Below are 18,981 nucleotides of genomic sequence, written 5' to 3'. Positions count from 1 at the left end.
ATCCAAGACTTAACCAGTTTACAGCACTCTTAGTTGTCCTTTAAAAAAACCTCAACCATCTTTAAATATTTAAACAGAAGATTAATCAGGAACATGGCAACAACACGTACACCCCTTTTGGAAGAAATTGAAGTGTTACTTTTAGGAAGGATGGATAAATATAGTGACATGTTGAAGTGCAAAAGTGTTTAACTACTGAGTTTGGAGGCTACATTGGCTGCTCATGGACTTTGGAGGACTGCATCCCTGCTCCAGATTTTAGCCACTGAGAAAATTTGCCATGTTTTTGGCCTTTCTGGACAGTTTAAGGCCCAGAAGAGGCTTCTTTTCCAAACTGGTAGCTAAACTGGAAGACAGTTTTGTTTACTTCCAATTCAACCAAGACAACTTCCAATATCGTGTACTTCCTGGTTGGAAAAACAGCTTCTCCTAGCATTCAACTGTCCAAGTGGGAGGGAGCAAAAACTTACCAAAATAGCCCCGCACAGCCCCACTGGGCACTCAAGCCACTGAAGCCATGGGGGACCATTTTGGTTTAAAAAATGGGGGTGCTGGAGGATCTCTGAGAGCTTCAAAAATGGTCTTGTGACTCATCCTTTCTCCAAGCTGATGAACAGTCACCCATAACTAAGAGATGCTAAGATAATGCTCTGGAATTACAAGCTCTCATCTGGAAAGAATATGGAACATTTTCTGCATATATAGATATTATGTTGAGGTTCTGCTTGGGAGCTTTTTTGCTCAACCTGGTTTCATTCTGGCTGTTTAATTTTATATGAATTTAATTTTGCTGTAAATCATCTGGAGAGCCTAAAAAGCAAGGAGGTATAAATATAAAAATACCTTCTTGTTTCAGAGGGAATCATGACGTAGCACTAAAAGGTGACTTAAATGCAACATGTATGTTTTTAGAATACCTTGAATGCTTGCCCAACCCTTGCTTTCTTGCCTAAAAAACTTAAAACACCCTGGTAATTGCTTTCGGTACATTTCTCTGCAACAATAAGAAGTCTGGCACATTCTTCCTATAACATTAAATATATGCCATTTTACAGCTGTCCACTCATGCAGCCTATAACAGAAACAGAAAAAAGTATCTCCTAGCAGATCTCCTAGTAAGCTCTTGCAAATAAACACTGTGGTCCAGCAATTGGCTAACTTATTTTTCCAGACTATTTCAATGTATGTCAGGGAGTCCTAGACTCTTCACTTCCTATGAGCACAGGAAATGCACATATAAAAAGCAGATCACTTTCCCATGTGAATACAACATCAGCTTCTGAGATTTTCAATTAAGGCGCTATTAATTCTTCTGCAACCGACAGAAAACTATCAAGTAGCACTGCACAGAATGCCTTCTTAATGGCTCAAATGACATAAAATTAAATCCAATATTAGTTCCAACCGAGGCTGGGGGGGAGAGAGAGAGCGGGCCCAACAGTGAAAAAATACAAACATACATTACCAAGACATAGCAATGCTAGTCTGGATCAGCATGCAAAGGGATCCTGTGACACCTAAGACTAATTGAGAGAAAGAAGATGCATCTGATGACATAGATTTAGCATCTGATGAAGTAGATTTAGTAAGGTCCTAATCCACTGGCTCTGTCTTTAGGATTCCCTTGTTGTAGCTATAATGTGGTTAAAATCCTGATGAAGCACGTGGAGCTCCGAAAGCTTGCAACATGCATATTGTGCATTTTGGTTGGCCCCATAAAGGTATCCTTGTTTGGATGTTATTCAAAACACACTGCAGAAATAATCCAGTTTGAGACTACTTTAACTGCCCTGGCTTAGTGCTAGGGAATCCTGAGAATTGTCATTTGTAATGGCACCAGAGCTCTCTGACAGAGAAGCCAAAAGTCTCACAAAACTACAGATCCCATAATTTCCTAGCCTTGAACCAGGGCAGTTAAAGCAGTTTCAAACTGGATTATCTCTGCAGTGTGTTTTGGACCATAGGCCTGAATTCTCTCAGCTAGCCCCAACTAATACTGAGTCCTATGACAACATGTAGATAAATTTCATTGACTAAATACTTTACTCAAGATTAAAAATATGATTTGGGTCATTAACATTAGAGGATAATACAGGCATTTTGCTCTTTATCATGCAATATATTTTTCCTGACTTTAAAAAAAAAATACTGTAAAACACTGCCCACTTTTTAAAAAAAAAATGCAAGAAAACATTAAGATAAAAAGCCCCTGTAGTTATACCATGTTTTCTTGTCCTAATGAAACACTCTCACTAACCCTCCCATATAAACCAGAGTGAAAATAGCACAAAATCCTCCAAAATCCTTGGGACTCTGTCTCTGTTTTATCACTGGCGATGGGGATGGGGCCCCTGGGCCTCAAACAATTCCCAGATGTCAAGACCTAGACCTTCTTTTCTGGTCCTCAATGTGATAAGGGAGGAATCTCAGAGCAACAGAGTTACCTTGAAAAGAGTGAGTGACTGAGTGAGAGTGTGTGTGTGTGTGTGTGTGTGTGTGTGTGTGTTTTCCTCATTTCTTAGACTTAGGAATGAAAGCATAGCCCATGAGGGCCCATGACAACTGGCTGGGTATGGAGAAAAGGACAGTCTCTAGATCTTAGAAGATACTCATCCATAATTTAAACCATTCCCAAGGAGCGAGACTCTGGGAGACCAGAATTTGAATCTTTACTCAGTTAAGGAAACCTTAGGCAAATCACTCTCTCATCTTTAGAAGAAGGCAATAGCAAGCTTTCTCTGAATAAATCTTGCCAAGAAAACCCCATGAAAAGGTCACAAGTCAGTTACCTGAAGGTACATAACAAACCACAAAGCAGTCTAAATAAGTATTCCCCTCTTCACAGGGGAATGAAAAGAAGTGTGGAAATGTCATTTATAGCTTCTTCTTTTTTTAGCTTCAGAAAATTTGGGAGAGGGGAGAAATTTGAAACAGAAACTAGTTGAAAGAGGATTATTATTATTATTATTATTATTATTATGCTTTATTTATATAGCGCTGTAGATTTGCACAGCGCTGTACATACAAACAATAAAATAGATAAGAGTAAACCTGCCCATGGCATATAATCTAAGAAATAATAGCATAATACATATAAATAATACATAACAATAACGAAAAGGGTTCAATAAAACAGGCAACAAATTAAAAATGTCAAATAGCAAATAATAGCCACACAATGCCTGGGAACGCTTCTCTGAACAGGATGGTCTTCAACTCAGTTTTGAAATTGGTTAAAGAAGTGATGACCCGTGTTCGTAGGGGAAGGAGGTTCCAGGAGTGAGGGGCAGCAAGTGAGAAGGGACGAATCCGGGACGGATTACTCCAGACATAACACACACACACCTGCAGTGAGCCTAATTCAGATTTCAGCTGTACACAGTCACCTGAATGCTAGAAAGCAATTATAAATTGCACACTATATATTTACCATAGCTTGTAGCATGCAGCTTGCCCCTTAAAAGGTCACAGTCCTTCAGCACAAATATCCACTCCTGGTTATTTCTTCCTCAATGGCACTTTTCTTCATTTCAGCAATATAATTTATGGTAGAAAGGAATTATTTTGCTTATGACTATTGTTATTTGAAATTTTTAAAAAAAATCTATTCAGAGTTTGGAAAAGTTATTGTTTGGATACAAGTCCCAGAAATCTTCAGCCAGCTGAGCTAAAGTCCAGAAAAATTAATCTTCTCAAGATATTCAGCAAATCACTCAGAGGGCTACCAGCAGACTCTTAACTACAGTCTTCCCAGTCTGTTCAAAAAGGTTGCCATTAAGACTGCCCACAGAAGAATGGGGGAGAAACTCTCTTGCACTGCCAGGACACTTCCTGGCTTCTGTTGTTTTATTACATTTCACCCCAGGGCCTGCAAGCAGAACCATACTACAGCTAGTCATTCAACATCCCCAGACTCACCAGAAAGCCATTCTATGGATGCTGGAGAGAGCAGAGGGGTATTGCAAAGCATTTATCTCTGTCTCCAGGCACATACAGAGCAGTTCCTTATATAAAATGCCCTTTATATACAATGGCAAAATCAAGGTTTGCTTTTTGGAATATGTTCAAGCCCTCACCGGTTGAATCTGTGGATGTAGAATCTGTGGATATAGAGGGCCAACTGTATAATTTACTTACAGAGCTTGGATTCCCTTATTTGGACTACAGCTCCCAAAAATCTCACTGCCATTTTTCCCCTGCCCTACCTCCAAGGATCCCTGAGGGACACACACAGTTCTCCATCACCCTCATTTTAACCTCATACTCCTCTGAGACAGGCTAGACTGAGATAGAGAACAAGGAACCAAGGAACCTCAAGGCTGAGCAGGGATTTTGAATATGGGTCTCCTCAGTCTCAGTCCAACACTCTAAACCAATACTACTCACTGGTGGTCCATGGACTGGTGCTGGTCCATAAGCCATTCAGTCAATCCACAGAATTTTTAGAAAACAAACGGTTGTACCCCAATTGGCATAAATAGAACACCAGTCCCTGGCACATTGGGAAACAAAACAACCAGTACATCCACATCAGACATCATAAGATGCACAGCAATAAACCATTAGACTATACAGCTGTTCCAGTATTTCCCAGAATGTACTGCCAGCAACCCATTATAGGCTAAGACACAGCATTACATTACACTTTCAAACTGCAGAAAAAAACAGCTATAAATTCTAATAATCAGGGAGGTCACAATAACTTCTGATGTTACCAAGTGTTTCCTCTAAATGCACAGCAATCATGACTTATTACTGACCTCAGGAATATGGCTATAATGAACTTAAATTCATATTTACAGAATAGAGCAGTGTACTCAGAACCATCAAAATACAACCGGGATGATGTCATGCAGGACAGGTCATTCCAAAGTGTCATCTAATCTAAGTCAATTGAGAAACATTTTTAGACCAGATTTTAACTTCTTGAACCACCCAGATGAAAGCCTCTTAGCCCCTGAGATTGGGCTGTGTTCAAGTTCCACCCCTTGTCAAGCAGCACCAAAAAAAAGAAGAAGAAGAAGAAAGAAAAATAGCTGTCATGCACTGCAAAAATACAAGGTGTCTTATTTTCATTTTTCAAAAGGAGAATGACAGACAAATACAGGATTGGTTCCATTTCTAACTTGCCCCTTCCCATGTCTCATAGTTTGAATTAAATATGTGCATGCCGGTTGCATTCTGAAAGTGGAAATGATTTCCTTACTGACATTGCAAATGCCAGCCCCCACTCCTAGTTATCATGTGAGAAAGTGGAACTGCATCCATATTCTTTTCCTTGCAGCTTTCCCTTCTTTCACTGTCTGCATTCACTTCCTGCAAATACTCTTTTCCTTAAAGTGACAGTAATATAGTTTTACACAGTAAGCATACATTACAGACTTCACATCCTTAATTTCAGCCAGTGCAATATATTCCAGTTTCAGAATTTTCCATCTATCAATTCTTCTTAGAATATATATGTAGAAAAAGTCACTCATACCTTCCTAAAGTACTGTCACAATTCTGCAGTCATATTAGGGAGTGATTTCTTGGCATAGAAAACATTTTCAAGTAAATATTAGCCCAATTTCAACCAAAACAGGCAAGTACTGCTGGACTTCCAGATAGGTATGGACCAATAAAACTGGAAAACTTGATTTGTGAACTAAGAAACTGGTAAAATGGGAGATTCTAAGAACATTGTCCAACAAAGTGAATTTTCCAAACTATATTTCCACTTCATGCCTGTTTGTCATGTGCTTCTTCATAATTCTAGGCCATCTAGTCCTATACAACTTTTTAATGCCACCATTAAAATACTCTATGCATTGTTCCCCAATTCACCCATTCCTCTATGCAGCTTCCCCAAAATTATGTATTCTCTGTGCATTTTTTGAACTAAGAGGTTCATTGCAAAATCTGAAGAAGTGCACAATATGAAGGACAAGTGCATTCCAAGTTGTATTTCAGTTTGGAAAGTGTGGATTTGTTCAGTGAATGGTAAAAATGCAGGCCAGGCAAAGAAATGAACAAATAGGGCATTTTTTTTATTGTAAACAAAAACTACTGTACTTCCAAACACTTGCCTAGATCTAATTGTTAGTCCTAACTGAGGTATATCTATTGATTTAACAGAATGGATGTAAGTGCTGACTTATCTAGTTCCCAGTGATACACGTGGTCTACTCCAATTGGAATTAACAAATTAACAAATGAATGAAGAGCAAAGTTAACTATTTAAACTCATCCAAAAATATTGAGACAGTTTTCTTTTTTAATGCCCTTTATATCCTGCCTTCTGAAGGACTCAAGGCACATATGTGGTTTTGATTTTTCTGTATATATTTTAAATCCCCAAAACAACAATAAATCCTCATAAATGAGAACTGAGGAACACTGCCACGGAATGTAACTTCTGGGAGTTATAGTTCACCATCTGGACAGTTGCACAACTGGCTTACACTTCTCATTTTCAAATCATAGTTAAGACCCATGGATTGTTTCACAGTTCCTACCTGAAGCCAAGAAAAGATGTCTGAGCATTACCTAGTTTTATTCACAACATTTTACTGTGTAATCTGACACATCTTGTCTGTCACACCACTCCCCCCCCCCCCCCCCCCCCCCCCGGCCAAGGGAACAATTTTCCAGTGGCAACATTTAAAACTTTTTAACATCTACATTGGCCCTCAACTTGGGATTCAAGCAGGGCAAATAAAGCTGGAAAAATATGGGCTGGGTGAGCCCACCATGAACGGTATACTCAGGAAATTAAACAGTCAGCCCTGGGTATCCTCGGATTCTGCACCCACTGACTCACCTTCCATGGCTTGAAAATTATTTTCTTTTTGAATTCCACAAAGAAAACCTTGATTCTGCCATTTTATATCAGAGTCACCATTGTAATATGCCATTATATAGTGGGACTACTTGAGCATCCATATTTTGATATCCACACGGGATCCTGGAACCAAACACCAGCGAATACCAAGGACCCACTATAAAAACTTCCACAACAATGGTATTGCTTTCTGAGAACCCAGATTCTTTTCCATTTAACAGGAAAAGCAATCTTCTCATCAGCTGGGTTATCCTATGTGTCTCTAAGTAGCAACACCTCACACTGAGCAAAAGATTGTAGAATTAAGGTGTTAGTTACTTCATGTGGAAAAAAACAGCACCTTGCCCTATCCCATCTGTAATCACTTTCATCACAAGGAAAGCTCCAGTTCATATCAATCGGGAGTGGGGACAATGTGTCCCAGGGACTGCATGTGGCTCCTAGATTTTTCTGCAGCACCCAAAGCTCCAGAAGATCTCTAAACCACACAATCTGTCACAAAAGCATGGTGGTTTGAGGTGCCTGTTCCCCCACAGATCCTAAAACCTCCAGAAAACCACAAAAATTACTCTTTATAAGTAGAATTATAGAACCAAAGGTGAGCAACATCACTTGTGGCCATGACAATGTGGCGGCGGCGGTATTGGGAGGGGGGGAATGGCCCCTATATCCTTTGCAGTTATCTATGGCAGATAATCAGTGACCTTGTTCAATAACCTCTATGAGAAGAGGAAGGTCTCCTCTTTGGATGGGAAGATGCTTGGCATTCCACATGTTGAAGGGAAAGGAAGTGACAAAGGTATTAACTATAGCTCATTTATTGTTTTGTGGCTTCAAGTCAACTCCAACTTAAGGTGACCTTTCCCAAGGTTTTCTTGGCAAGATTTATTCTGAAGTTTGTCATTGTTTTGTTCTTAGGACAAGAAAGCATTCCCAGGCATTGCGTGACTATTATTTGTTATCTGACATTTTTAATGTGTTGCCTGCTTTACTTTATTGTACTCTTTCCTGTATTGTTATGTATTATTTATATGTATTATGCTATTATTTCTTAGATTGTACACCATGGGCAGGTTTACTTTATATATTTTATTGTTTGTATGTACAGCGCTGTGTAAATCTACAGTGCTATATAAATAAAGCATAATAATAATAATAATAATCATCATCATCATCATCATCCAAGGTCACTATGGGGAATCCATGGCTGAGCAGGGATTTCAGTCCTACTCCCACACTCGAATCAGTATACCATGCTGGCTGACAGTCCTCCTTTAAAGCACAACAACAAAGGTTCACATTTTCAACTTTCAATTTTTCTGTGAACAGTTTAGCAGAATGTGCAGCATGGTCCATGACCTAGGGCCCAAACAGGCCAAAATAAAGCTGCTTCAGGTCACTTTGGAGGTATGCTGTTTAAGTGACGCACGCATCTTAAGAAGCTGTGCCAAAGCTGCAGTCCAGTCCTTAGGACTGGAGCTTTGACATGCCTTCCGGCCTCTTAGGATGTATGCATAATTTAAACAGCTTTATTTTGGCCTCTCTGTTCCGGCCCTTAAGTCTTGTATTTAAAACACCAACAACAACAACACTGATCAGTTTGTTATTATATCTACACTAATGAACTCTGTGTGCTTTGCTCCCAATCTGGGCCAGATTTTAAACATTTAAATTTGGGCGTACGAAGATTATAAATTTATTTGTATCTCATGTTAGTTTTGTTTTCATTGCCTCAATGAGCACAACAAACCTTACCAGTGGCCACTGGTTCTTAAACTGTGTTTACTATTTGGCTGTCTCTAGGAAAGTAACACACACACACACCCCACATACACAACAAAATAAAATTTCATGGGCTTCAAGTCACAATTTAATTGCTCTCTGTACCTTCTTCAGAGCCTGGAAAATTTATTGTTTGGACTGCAAGCCCCAGCTCCCCCAGCCTGGAGATGCTGAATGATGTTGTTCACATTTTTGCCAAGCGTTGACCTCTGTATACAGTACATACATGTACCTGCTGAGTTTATATACCACTATATATAAGGAAGCACACAAACCAATATTAGTGGTTGCTGAACCTATTTTGGGGACATACTTCAGCATCTTGAACAGCTTCCTTACACTGAACTCCAAAGGGGATTCACCACCCCTGTACATGGGAGCCACGTGACACCAATACTACCTGTGTTCCTGTCTGGTTTTGTTTATATTCCATCAGACTGAGTGAGGGAAGTAGCAACCTGGGAACCATATGGCTCTAGGTGCAGCTCTTCTTTCGCCAGCGCAGCTCTGCACTTCCTTGCCAGAAATTCAGTGAGGAAGGGTAACAAGTACCAAGCCACAAGGTGCTACAATGAAAATAGTCAACAAAGGCCATTTTAGCATGTGTGTGAGTGCACTTAGGTGACACACGACACAGACACACTCTTTGGATCCTTTTTGTTATTTCTGCCACCTTGGATCTCCTCCCAGGAGAAAGGCATGGTATAAATTCAATACATAAATAAAATACAAAGCTTCTTTGGAGCTACCTATCAACACAAAGCCCAGAGCTTAGAAACATTGTTTTTCTTTTATTACAACCCCTTCTTGCCTGCATGGCCACTGGCATGAGAGTGTTGCTCTGGGACAAAAAGTAACTTTCCAAGTGAGGAAACCTGTTTTCCTATACACTTAAATGTAGACGGGGGGGGGGGGGGGGATGGGAAACCACTAGAAGTACACGAACCCATTGAAGTCCAACTCTTTTCACCACACCTTAGTTGTGAGCCACACACCTATGCAAGGTCAAAGGACAATGACCAAAGCTTAACACAGCAAGACTGACACTATTTAGTTCAACAAGTATGTAGCCAAGACAGCAAGTCTGCACCAGCATTGCCAACTGACATGTTCAATTGGACAATAAACCAAAATAATCATTTATTTTTTAATACAGGCTTCCCCTGGTGCCCTCCATATGTATTGGACTACACATATCATCCTCAACAGCACGGTCATTATCACATAATGATCTTTGGAATAGCGGTATATAAATAAAAAATAAACAAATTACATTAGTTATGTGTGGTTAAGACACATGCTCAATTTTAATTAAGTCTAATGAAGACACATGTCTAGTTTTGCCATGTCTACACCTCTCTCTCTCATACACACCAACCTACAAATTAACATGTGACAAGTCATAAAAAGACAGTTATGGCAGATTCATATAATTTTCTAAATCAAGCATTAAAAGACACTTATATCACTGTGAGACTAGTGACTAGTCTCTAGTGACTAGAGACTAGATTACCACATCAGGAATTGGAAAACACAAGTCAAATCATCAGCCTCACAAGGTAAGAGTTTGCTTGAGCTCCTGAAAGAAAGGCAGGGTATAGGTATCATAGTCTAGATAGTGAAGAGAACAGAGACAGAATGAACTTATAAATATCCTTTTATATTCAAAAGAAAGCAGACTTCGGGGCGAAGCCAATAGTTCCATGTTTCACAATATAATTAGCATTTATATAGCTCTTTTTGAGGACTAATGCATGCTGCATGTGTTCTCAGTGATCCTTACAACAACCTAATAAGGTAGGTCAGCATTATGTATTCTCCACATTGGAGGCTGGGGAATTTGGCTAAGCTAAAAGACTCACCTACATTTAGGTTTTTATATAGCCTTAAACTACACTCTTAGCTAAGGAGTCAGTTCCCCTGAACTAAGGGGAGGGTCCTGTTTAAAAGAAATAGGTCAGAAACTCTGAAAAGTTTATGGCTATGGTGGGGTTTGCATTTGCCAATGATAAAGATGAAATCCTCATCAAATCCGCAAATGAAGCATAACAGGAAAGAGTAATTAAGGCAGGAAGACAATTCAGATTGACCTTGACAGAATGAGAAATCAGACTCAAGCTAACAAAATGAAGAGTTTTCCAGGGTAAAGGGCATGGATAGCAATGCTAGTCTATTGCAGAAAATACTATACAGAGTTTTGTGGCCCTTAAAGACCGAGGAAGTTTTATTTGGCATCAACTTCCAGGGACTGCAGCCCACATCAGATGTCTCACTTGGAGGGTTATGATCTTAACAATGGTCACTTAACAAACAACAGTTGGGAGGGAGAAGTTAGTCCTTGGATTGGTATGGAAGATTAAGGCATGCATGATGATAAAAAGTCTAGTCTATGTACAAGAGGCAATGTTTTAAAAATGCAAACAGAGACAATGCAAAGTTTACCATTTAGAGCACGCACACGCATGCACACACACACACGTACATGCACGCACACACACACACACACACACACACACACCAAATATACAGCTATAGGTTGAGGATACCTGGCTTGGTATAGTAGTACATAGTACAAGTGAAAAAGATTTCAGGAGAAATAGTTTGAGACTTGATGAACATGAGTCACCAATGTGATGTGCCTGCAAAAAGGCTAACCTGATTTTAGGCTGATTTAATAAAATACACTTTCGAAGTGAAAAGTTCTTATTTTAGTCTGAACTATCTAACACCATCTTTAGTATGAATCCAGTTCTGTACAACAGACTTTATGAAGGTCCAAAACACAATCCAAAAATAATCCAGTTTGAGACCACTTTAACTCCCCTGGCTCAATGCTGGGGAATTCTACAAAACTAGCTTTGTGAGACATTCAGCCTTCTTTGTCACAGAGCTCTGGTGGTGCAATAAACTACAGTTCCCAGAATTCCCTAGCACTGAGCCAGCACAGATAAAGCAGTCTCAAACTGGATTACTTCTGCACTGTGTTTTGGACTACAGACAAAGGGAAATGGGCTTAAAAGAGAGCAACTAAAATGGTCAGCGATCTGGAAAATAAGTTCTGTCAAAGGGGGTAGTGTGAACCTGAAGAGTAGACAAATTACTGCTCTTCAATCACTTGAAAGAAGAAAGCCAAAACTTATTTTCTGTTGCCTGGACACTAATATTATCTCTTAATGGGCTTAATCTAGAAGAGCACAGATTTTGGTTCATCTTTACAATGTCTTACTGGTTAGAGCAGCTTGACAATGGAACCTATTACCAAGTGAGGGAAGAGACTCTCCATGTACTGGAGGTCTCTTCAAGCAGAGGCTCAGCAGCCATTTCTTAAGGGCGTTCCACCTCTTGATCTCCTGCATCAAGCAGGGGACTGGACTTGGTTAAGAATGAGCAAATGAAGTTCTCCAGAGTTTCTGGAGTGCAATTCCCACTATTCCTCACCACTGACTGGCTGTGCTGTCCCTCACCAGTGGTGGCACTGATGGGACCTGTGGGTCACCTGGAGGGACACTGTTGCCCACAACTGGAGTACAAGATCTTCAGGGTCCCCTCTAACCCCATGACTCTAAACCAGTACTACTCAAAGGGGTGGTCACAAATCAGTGCCAGTTGGCAAGCCATCAGCTGCTGGTATATAGCTTTGTTCCAGGAAAGAAACAAACACCTTGTATTAATAATATGGCACAAATACGTTGCCAGTTTGTGACATGCTGGGTAGAATAATGTTAGCCACAACACCAGATGATGTGAGAAAGCAGTGCTCTAAACCAAGAGTAGGAATCATGTGGTTCTCCACATATTGCAGGACTGCAGCTTCCAGCAATTCTCACAATGGGCTATGCTGGTTAGGGCTGCTTGGACTTGTAGTCCATCAACATCTGGAGAGCCATGTGTTTCCCAGCCCTGTTCAAGGCCACAGACTTCCCAATCCAGTCTTAAACACTGTACTTCTGCCCAAGCTTTATATACTGCCCGTTGTGACAGTCAGCAATTTAGGAAAATCAATTATCAGAGGAGTCTCACCAGGTCACACTATTAAAAGAAAGCACATATTTTTCCAAAGAATACTGGGTTGTCTTTGGTGAGTTTTTCTTTTAAGAGTTGAGAAACAAGGGATGCAATTAAGATCGCTGACATGCTAGAGTCAGCTCTAATGCAAAGAGGAAAACTGTTGGGGGTGTTTTGCTGGATAGGAAGGCAGTCTTAACTTACAGCTACAAAAACACAATTAAAATTGTTTACATTTTAAAACAAAGAAAATACAGGCCTCCTTCTTTGAAAAATAATAATACTGGCATGGCTCCCACCATATATAACTGGACCACCTTTTTTAAACAAACATTCTCTGCCTTATAGGAAGACTTGGATTCCTTTGTTTCCTCCCAGTACCATTTTAAATTAACCCTGAAGAAAACTGGAAAGGGAAAGGAAAGGGTGAAATGGTGAGAACAGTGGCTTCTCTTTCTTTCCCCAGCCACGCAACACATTTCAACCACCCTTAATTTTAAAAAGAGCATAAATCTGAAGTTATTTTATTCTTTCTGCCCTTGCCACCAGTAACCCCCCATTTCCAGGGACAGGGGAAGAGGATCCAAGAAGAACTCTTCTCTTTAAAGGTGTCAACAAGATCTATTCTTTTCCTCTTTCTCACCCAGATCTACAAAGCCACCCTCCATCCCCCTTGCTAAGACTTCAGTCTGCTTTAGCTGATCTGCTCTTTTTTTCCCTTTTTTGTCCTTTAGTCGCCCTAAATTCCGGCAAAGTCAAGAGATTCCTGATACTCTCCAACAACTCTTTTTAAAACACACACACACACAATAGTATAAACCACTGGTCCTGTTTTTTTTAAAAAAGAAAAGTAATTGGATTTAGGTCAATTGCATCTAAAATGATTAGGTTGGAGGAGGAGGAGGAGGAGGAGACTGGCACTGATTTTCATAAAAGGGCCAGCGACTCCTCCTCCTTTCCCTCCACCCCTGCCACTGTGAATAGGAAAAGAGTAGCCACACCTGAAAGAAAAGGGGGAAGGGGACAGGAAGGAAGGAAGGAAAGAAGGAAGAAGGGGTTGAAAGAGATGAAAGGTGAAGCAAGGTGTCTAATCCTTGCACTGTGAATTAATCCTTAACTCTCTCCATCTCACCTCCCCAGCTCAAAATGAGAAGAAAGAAAGAAAGAAAGAAAGAAAGAGGAAAGGAAGGAAGGAAGGGGTTGAAAGAAATGAAAGGTGAAGCAAGGTGTCTAATCCTTGCACTGTGAAATAATCCTTAACTCTCTCCATTTCACCTCCCCAGCTCAAAATGGAAAGGAAGGAAGGAAGGAGACAGGAATGAATTCCTGAGAGGAATTCACAGATGGAAATAACCCCCCCCCCCCCAAAAAAAAACCTGCCCCCTCAGTACACGCATCCCTCAAGTGTTGTGGCACATTTCCCAAACACGTTTCCCTCCCTACCACAAAACCCCTTCCCTTCCATGCCTGTCTTCCCCCCCCCCCCCCAAAAACCCCCCCCCCTGTTTGCCTTTTTCGCTTTTGGCCCCAGGGGGGAAATTCAAACAAACCCCGGAAGGGGAGAGAATTGTTTTTTTAAAAGAGGGACTTTTCTCTTTTTGAAAATATAGACTTTTTTAAAAAAAAATGTGGTTTTTTTTTATTATTCCTTTGAGAAAGCTAGCGCAGCACAGTGGTTTGAGAGTTGGACTATGACTCTGGAGACCAGGGTTTGAATCCTGGCTCAGCCATGGAAATCCACTGGGTGACCTTGGGCAAGTCACACTCTCTCTGCCTCAGAAAATGGCCATGGAAAACATCCTTTGAAGAAAGCTTGCCAAGAAAACCCCATGACAGGTTTGCCTCAGGGTCACCAGAAGTTGGAAAGGACTTGAAGATACACAACAGCAACACTTCCCCAAAGCTCCCAATCTAACAAAAGGAAGGAAGTGCCTCTTGGCCTCAACCTCTCAAGGCCCAGGCAATGAGACTGGCCAAGGGGCTTAAAATGGGGAGGAGGGAAGTAAACTCCCATTAGACTTTGTGGGGAACTCATTCCCCCCCCCCCCTCCTTTCCTCCCCTGAACTCAGTGGGGATTTACTTCTGATGCAAAAGACTTGTTATTGTGTGCCTTCATCAAGTCCTTTCCAACTTCTGGTGACCCTGAGGCAAACCTGTCATGGGGTTTTCTTGGCAAGCTTTGTTCAAAGGAGGTTTGCCATTGCCATTCTCTGAGGCGGAGAGAATGTGACTTGGCCAAAGTCACCCAGGGGGTTTCCATGGATGGGACAGGATTCAAACCCTGGTCTCCAAAGTCCAACACTCAAACCACTCCAACTTATGGCGACCCTATCCTGGGGTTTCCTTGGCATGTTTCTTTGTCACTGTCCTCTTCTGAGGCTGAGAGAGTGAGCTTCCATGGCTGAACAAAGACTTGAAGCCTGCTGTCCAGAGGAGGAACCAAACTAAATTTGAGGGAAGCCAATAAGGAAAAGATGGGGGGAATAGTGCTCAAACCAAGTTATTAACCCTCTTTTTAGAAAGTTTTTTTCCCCTGTGTATTTGACAAAGAAAGCCAGTGTGAGGTTTGAGCACTGGATTATGACTCTGGAGACCAGGGTTCGAATCCTAGCTCAGCCATGGAAGCCCACTGGGTGACCTTGGGCAAGTCACACTCTCTCAGGCTCAGAGGCTGGCAATGGCAAACCCTCTCTGAACAAATCGTGCCAAGGAAACCCCATGCTAGGGTCACCATTAAGTCAGAAACGACTCAAAGGTGCACAACAACAAGAAAAGAGACACAGAGAAAGAGAGAGAGAAACTGAAGGGCATCTCCATTAAAGAGTCCTTCCTTTTATAAAAAGAAGAAGAAGTAACGCAAGTGCCAAGATTTCAATTTTGACTAATTACATATATATATATATATATTTAGGACTCACCAGGATCGAAGTCAGGAACAACGGCTTGATATTGGGATCCCACTCTCATTCCTCCTCCTCCTGATTTAAAATAAAAATCATCATCATCATCATCATCATCATCAAATAAGCAGAGTGGACATTTTCAGAGCGAAACTAAGAAACGCATACAAAGTGAGCAAGCTCTGTTAAGACCAAGAGTTGTATGTTGGTGGGGTTTTTAAGCTCCCAGACTGTCCTGCCTGGTCCCCCTTTCCCTCTGGGAGACTCACCCAAAGGGATCAGATGTCCTCACTGCACAGGAGGACAAGGCACCACAAAATGGAGGACATGCAAGGAAAATGGAGGACATGAGCCCACTCAAGAGCATGAACACACTCCTAGAAATGAAAATGCCTGCATCTTAGTCCTTCTCCAATGGAAAAGGTTCAATTAAAAAGGAGGCCATAAACCAACTCAAAGCTCAAACACAGAGAAACGGAAATGTCTGTATCTTAGTCCTGCTCAAAATGGAGGGCGTGAAAGAAAAACTGAGGACATGAGCCCACTCAAAGCTAGTACTCCTTAAAATGTAAATGTCTGCTCCTTAGTCCTTCTCCAATGAATGGAGGACATTATATTAAAAAGGAGGACATGGGACAACTCAAAGCTCAAACACACAGGAATGGAAATGTCTGCAGCTCAGTCCTGATCAAAATGGAGGGCAGGCAAGAAAAAAGGAGGACATGGAGCCAACTCAGTGCTCTAACACATTCCTCCAAAAGCTCCAAATGGAGGGCATGCGATAAAATGGAGGACAGGAGCCAAGTCAGGAGCTCCAACACACTCCTAGAAATGGAAATGCCTGCTTCTCAGTCCTGATCAAAATGGAGGGGAGGCAAGAAAGAAAAAAAAGGAGGACAGGAGCCAACTCAAAGCCCAAATGGCAATGCTTGCTTCTTGGTCCTGCTCCAAATGGAGGGCGTGCAGGTAAAAATGGAGGACAGGAGCCAAGTCAGAGAGTTCCAACACACTCCTGGAAAGGCTGCAACTGGAGGGCATGCAAGTAAAATGGAGGACAGGGGCCAACTCCAAAGCTCCTAGATGCTCCTAGACATGGAAAACCCTTTGCTTCTCGGTCCTGTTCCAAAGGGAGGGCCTTCCGGGATCCCCTCCTGGGCAGAAGGCGGGGAATGGAGGACGCACTGGACTCACCATGCTCTTCATCGCTGGAAGAGCCCGAGCTGCCTTCTTCCCAAGAGTTGTTGCTGCTGCTGTTCCCATTAGGCGCCGCCGATGCTGCTGCCCCCGCAGCCAAACTTTTGCTGTTATTATTCCCATTGTTGCTGCTGCTGCTGCTGCTGCTGCTGCTGTTAGTGGTGGTGCTGGTGGTGGCGCTGGTGGCACTGGTGGCACTGGGAGCACTGGTGTTGGCCCCAGCCGAGGCAGAAGCGGTGTTGGAAGCCGCATTATTATTATTGTTCCGACCCCTTCTTTTCCCCGAAACCTCGGGGCCTTTTTCGATCATGGCTGGCATCGAGGTCAGGAATTGGGGAAGAAGGAAAGGTTTAAACAAGAAATAATAAATTTTTAAAAATCAGGATTTAATTATTATTATTATTATTAAAAAGGGGGGAAATGGGAGCCAAGAAAAGGATTAAAAGAAACAAAAGTGAAGAAACAATTGCACACTCCTCCTTTTCTGTTTTCTTCTCTTTCTTTCCAAAATCAATTCTTTCCAAGGATGAAGTTCCTTGCAAAGTGTAGCCTCCTTTGCTTTAATGCCAATGTTGCATCCTTTTTTCCCCTTTCTTTCTTTCTTTCTTTCTTTCACCTTCCTTCCTTTTTCTTCCTCAAATTGCTGGCAATAGGAAACAAGACACAACTTTGTAGCTCATCTCTGTTTCCCCTCCACTTCCCTTGCGCTGGGACTACTAGGCACAGTGTCAACCTGGACTGCTAGGCTTCCCCAGGAGCCTGCCCCCCCCGCCCCTCTCATTGGTCGCCCCCACATTTTGGGAAGCTCTCCTCCTCCCTGATTGGCCCTCCTCGCCTGTCCGTCAAAGCCGGCCCGACGCCTCCGTTTGTTAAGGTTTGGTGGAGAGGCGGATTCGCCTGCCTCCTCCTCCTCCTCCTCTACGTGGTGGTTGGGGCTTTGCAATCTCTACGCCCAATGATACAGCTTGTTCCAAGGCTAGATTGTGGCTTTGCAGGGAGAGAAAGAGAGGGGGAAGGAAAAAAGGGGAAGGGGAAAGGGAGAGAGAAAGAGGGAGTGAGAAAGAAAGAACAGAGAGAGGAGAGTGGAGAGGCTGACCTCAAGAAGGCCTACCAAAAGGACCTGGGGGTCAAGAAGCTCATGGTGCAAGTCATAAGGAGGAGCATTGGAATTAGATTTATATATATGCACTTTAAACACTCTCTCTCTCTCTCTCTCTCTCTGTGTGTGTGTGTGTGTATATATATATATATATATATATCTCCTTTCTGCCTCACATGCACGCCTGAACTCACTTTCCCAACTATAGATATTTCCTAATTATATATGTAGTTATATATGTGTGTGTGTATGTGTAAACACATATACATCCTCTTTCTGCCCCTCACACACAAACACGTCTGAACTCACTTTCTTAATTATATATATATTTCCTAACTATATATATAATTATATATGTGTGAATATATATATACACACACACACACACATCCTCTTTCTGCCTCACACAGGTCTGAACTCACTTTCCTAAGTATAAATATTTCCTAACTATGTTGTGTCTGTCTGTATGTGTGAATGCATGTCTGTGTGTGTGTGTATATATATATATATATATATACACATCTGAACTCACTTTCTTCTTCAGAAAGAAAGAAATGTCAATGCACAAATAAGAAGCCAATGGTGCAGTCCTAACTAGGAGAGTTGGAATTATATATATACACACACACACACACACACACACACACAGAGCTGCATAGTATATTATAATCATATATATATATATATATATACACATACATACACAGAGAGAGAGAGAGAGAAAGGGGAGGAGATGAGCTACTGACTTCAAGAAGGCCACCCACAATATATATATAGGCCATATATAGAGTATGTATGTGTGAAGGCCACACATAATTAAGAATGTGTATGTTTATGTGTATAGAGGGCCATATATGTGTTTTGTTTTACTTTATTTTTTCTTATTAATTTAAAATAATTTATATATGTTGTTATCCACCTTGACTCCTACTATGGGAGAACGGCAGGATAAAAATAAAATTAATAATAATATTAATAATAATATAGTGTGTGTGTTTGTGTGTATAGGCCATATTGTGTGTGTATATATATATAGAAGGCCATATATATATATATATATATATGTATATGTATATATATATATTGTGTCTAGAAAGCCATATACAGTATACTGTGTGTGTATATATAGAAGGCCATATATGTGTGTGTGTGTGTATACACATGTATACTGTGACGT

General features: G+C 41.2%; 1 protein-coding gene across 2 annotated transcripts in view; it reads right to left on the bottom strand.

Annotated features, from left to right (window-relative positions):
* Positions 1-17,451, bottom strand: part of RCOR1 (REST corepressor 1) — a 157,178-nt gene extending 139,727 nt beyond the window's left edge. For both annotated transcript variants that reach the window (XM_042445729.1, XM_042445730.1), the window contains exons 1-2: positions 16,703-17,451; positions 15,530-15,589 (exon numbers count right to left, since the gene is read on the bottom strand). In XM_042445729.1, coding sequence (XP_042301663.1) covers positions 15,530-15,589; positions 16,703-17,024 — 382 coding nt within the window. In that variant the 5' untranslated portion in view covers positions 17,025-17,451. The remainder of the gene's footprint in view (positions 1-15,529; positions 15,590-16,702) is intronic.
* Between the last annotated feature and the right edge of the window lie 1,530 nt (positions 17,452-18,981).

This window comes from Sceloporus undulatus, chromosome 1 (assembly GCF_019175285.1).
Source record: "Sceloporus undulatus isolate JIND9_A2432 ecotype Alabama chromosome 1, SceUnd_v1.1, whole genome shotgun sequence".
Lineage (NCBI taxonomy): Eukaryota > Metazoa > Chordata > Lepidosauria > Squamata > Phrynosomatidae > Sceloporus > Sceloporus undulatus.
This window is presented reverse-complemented; position numbering and strand designations above follow the sequence as displayed.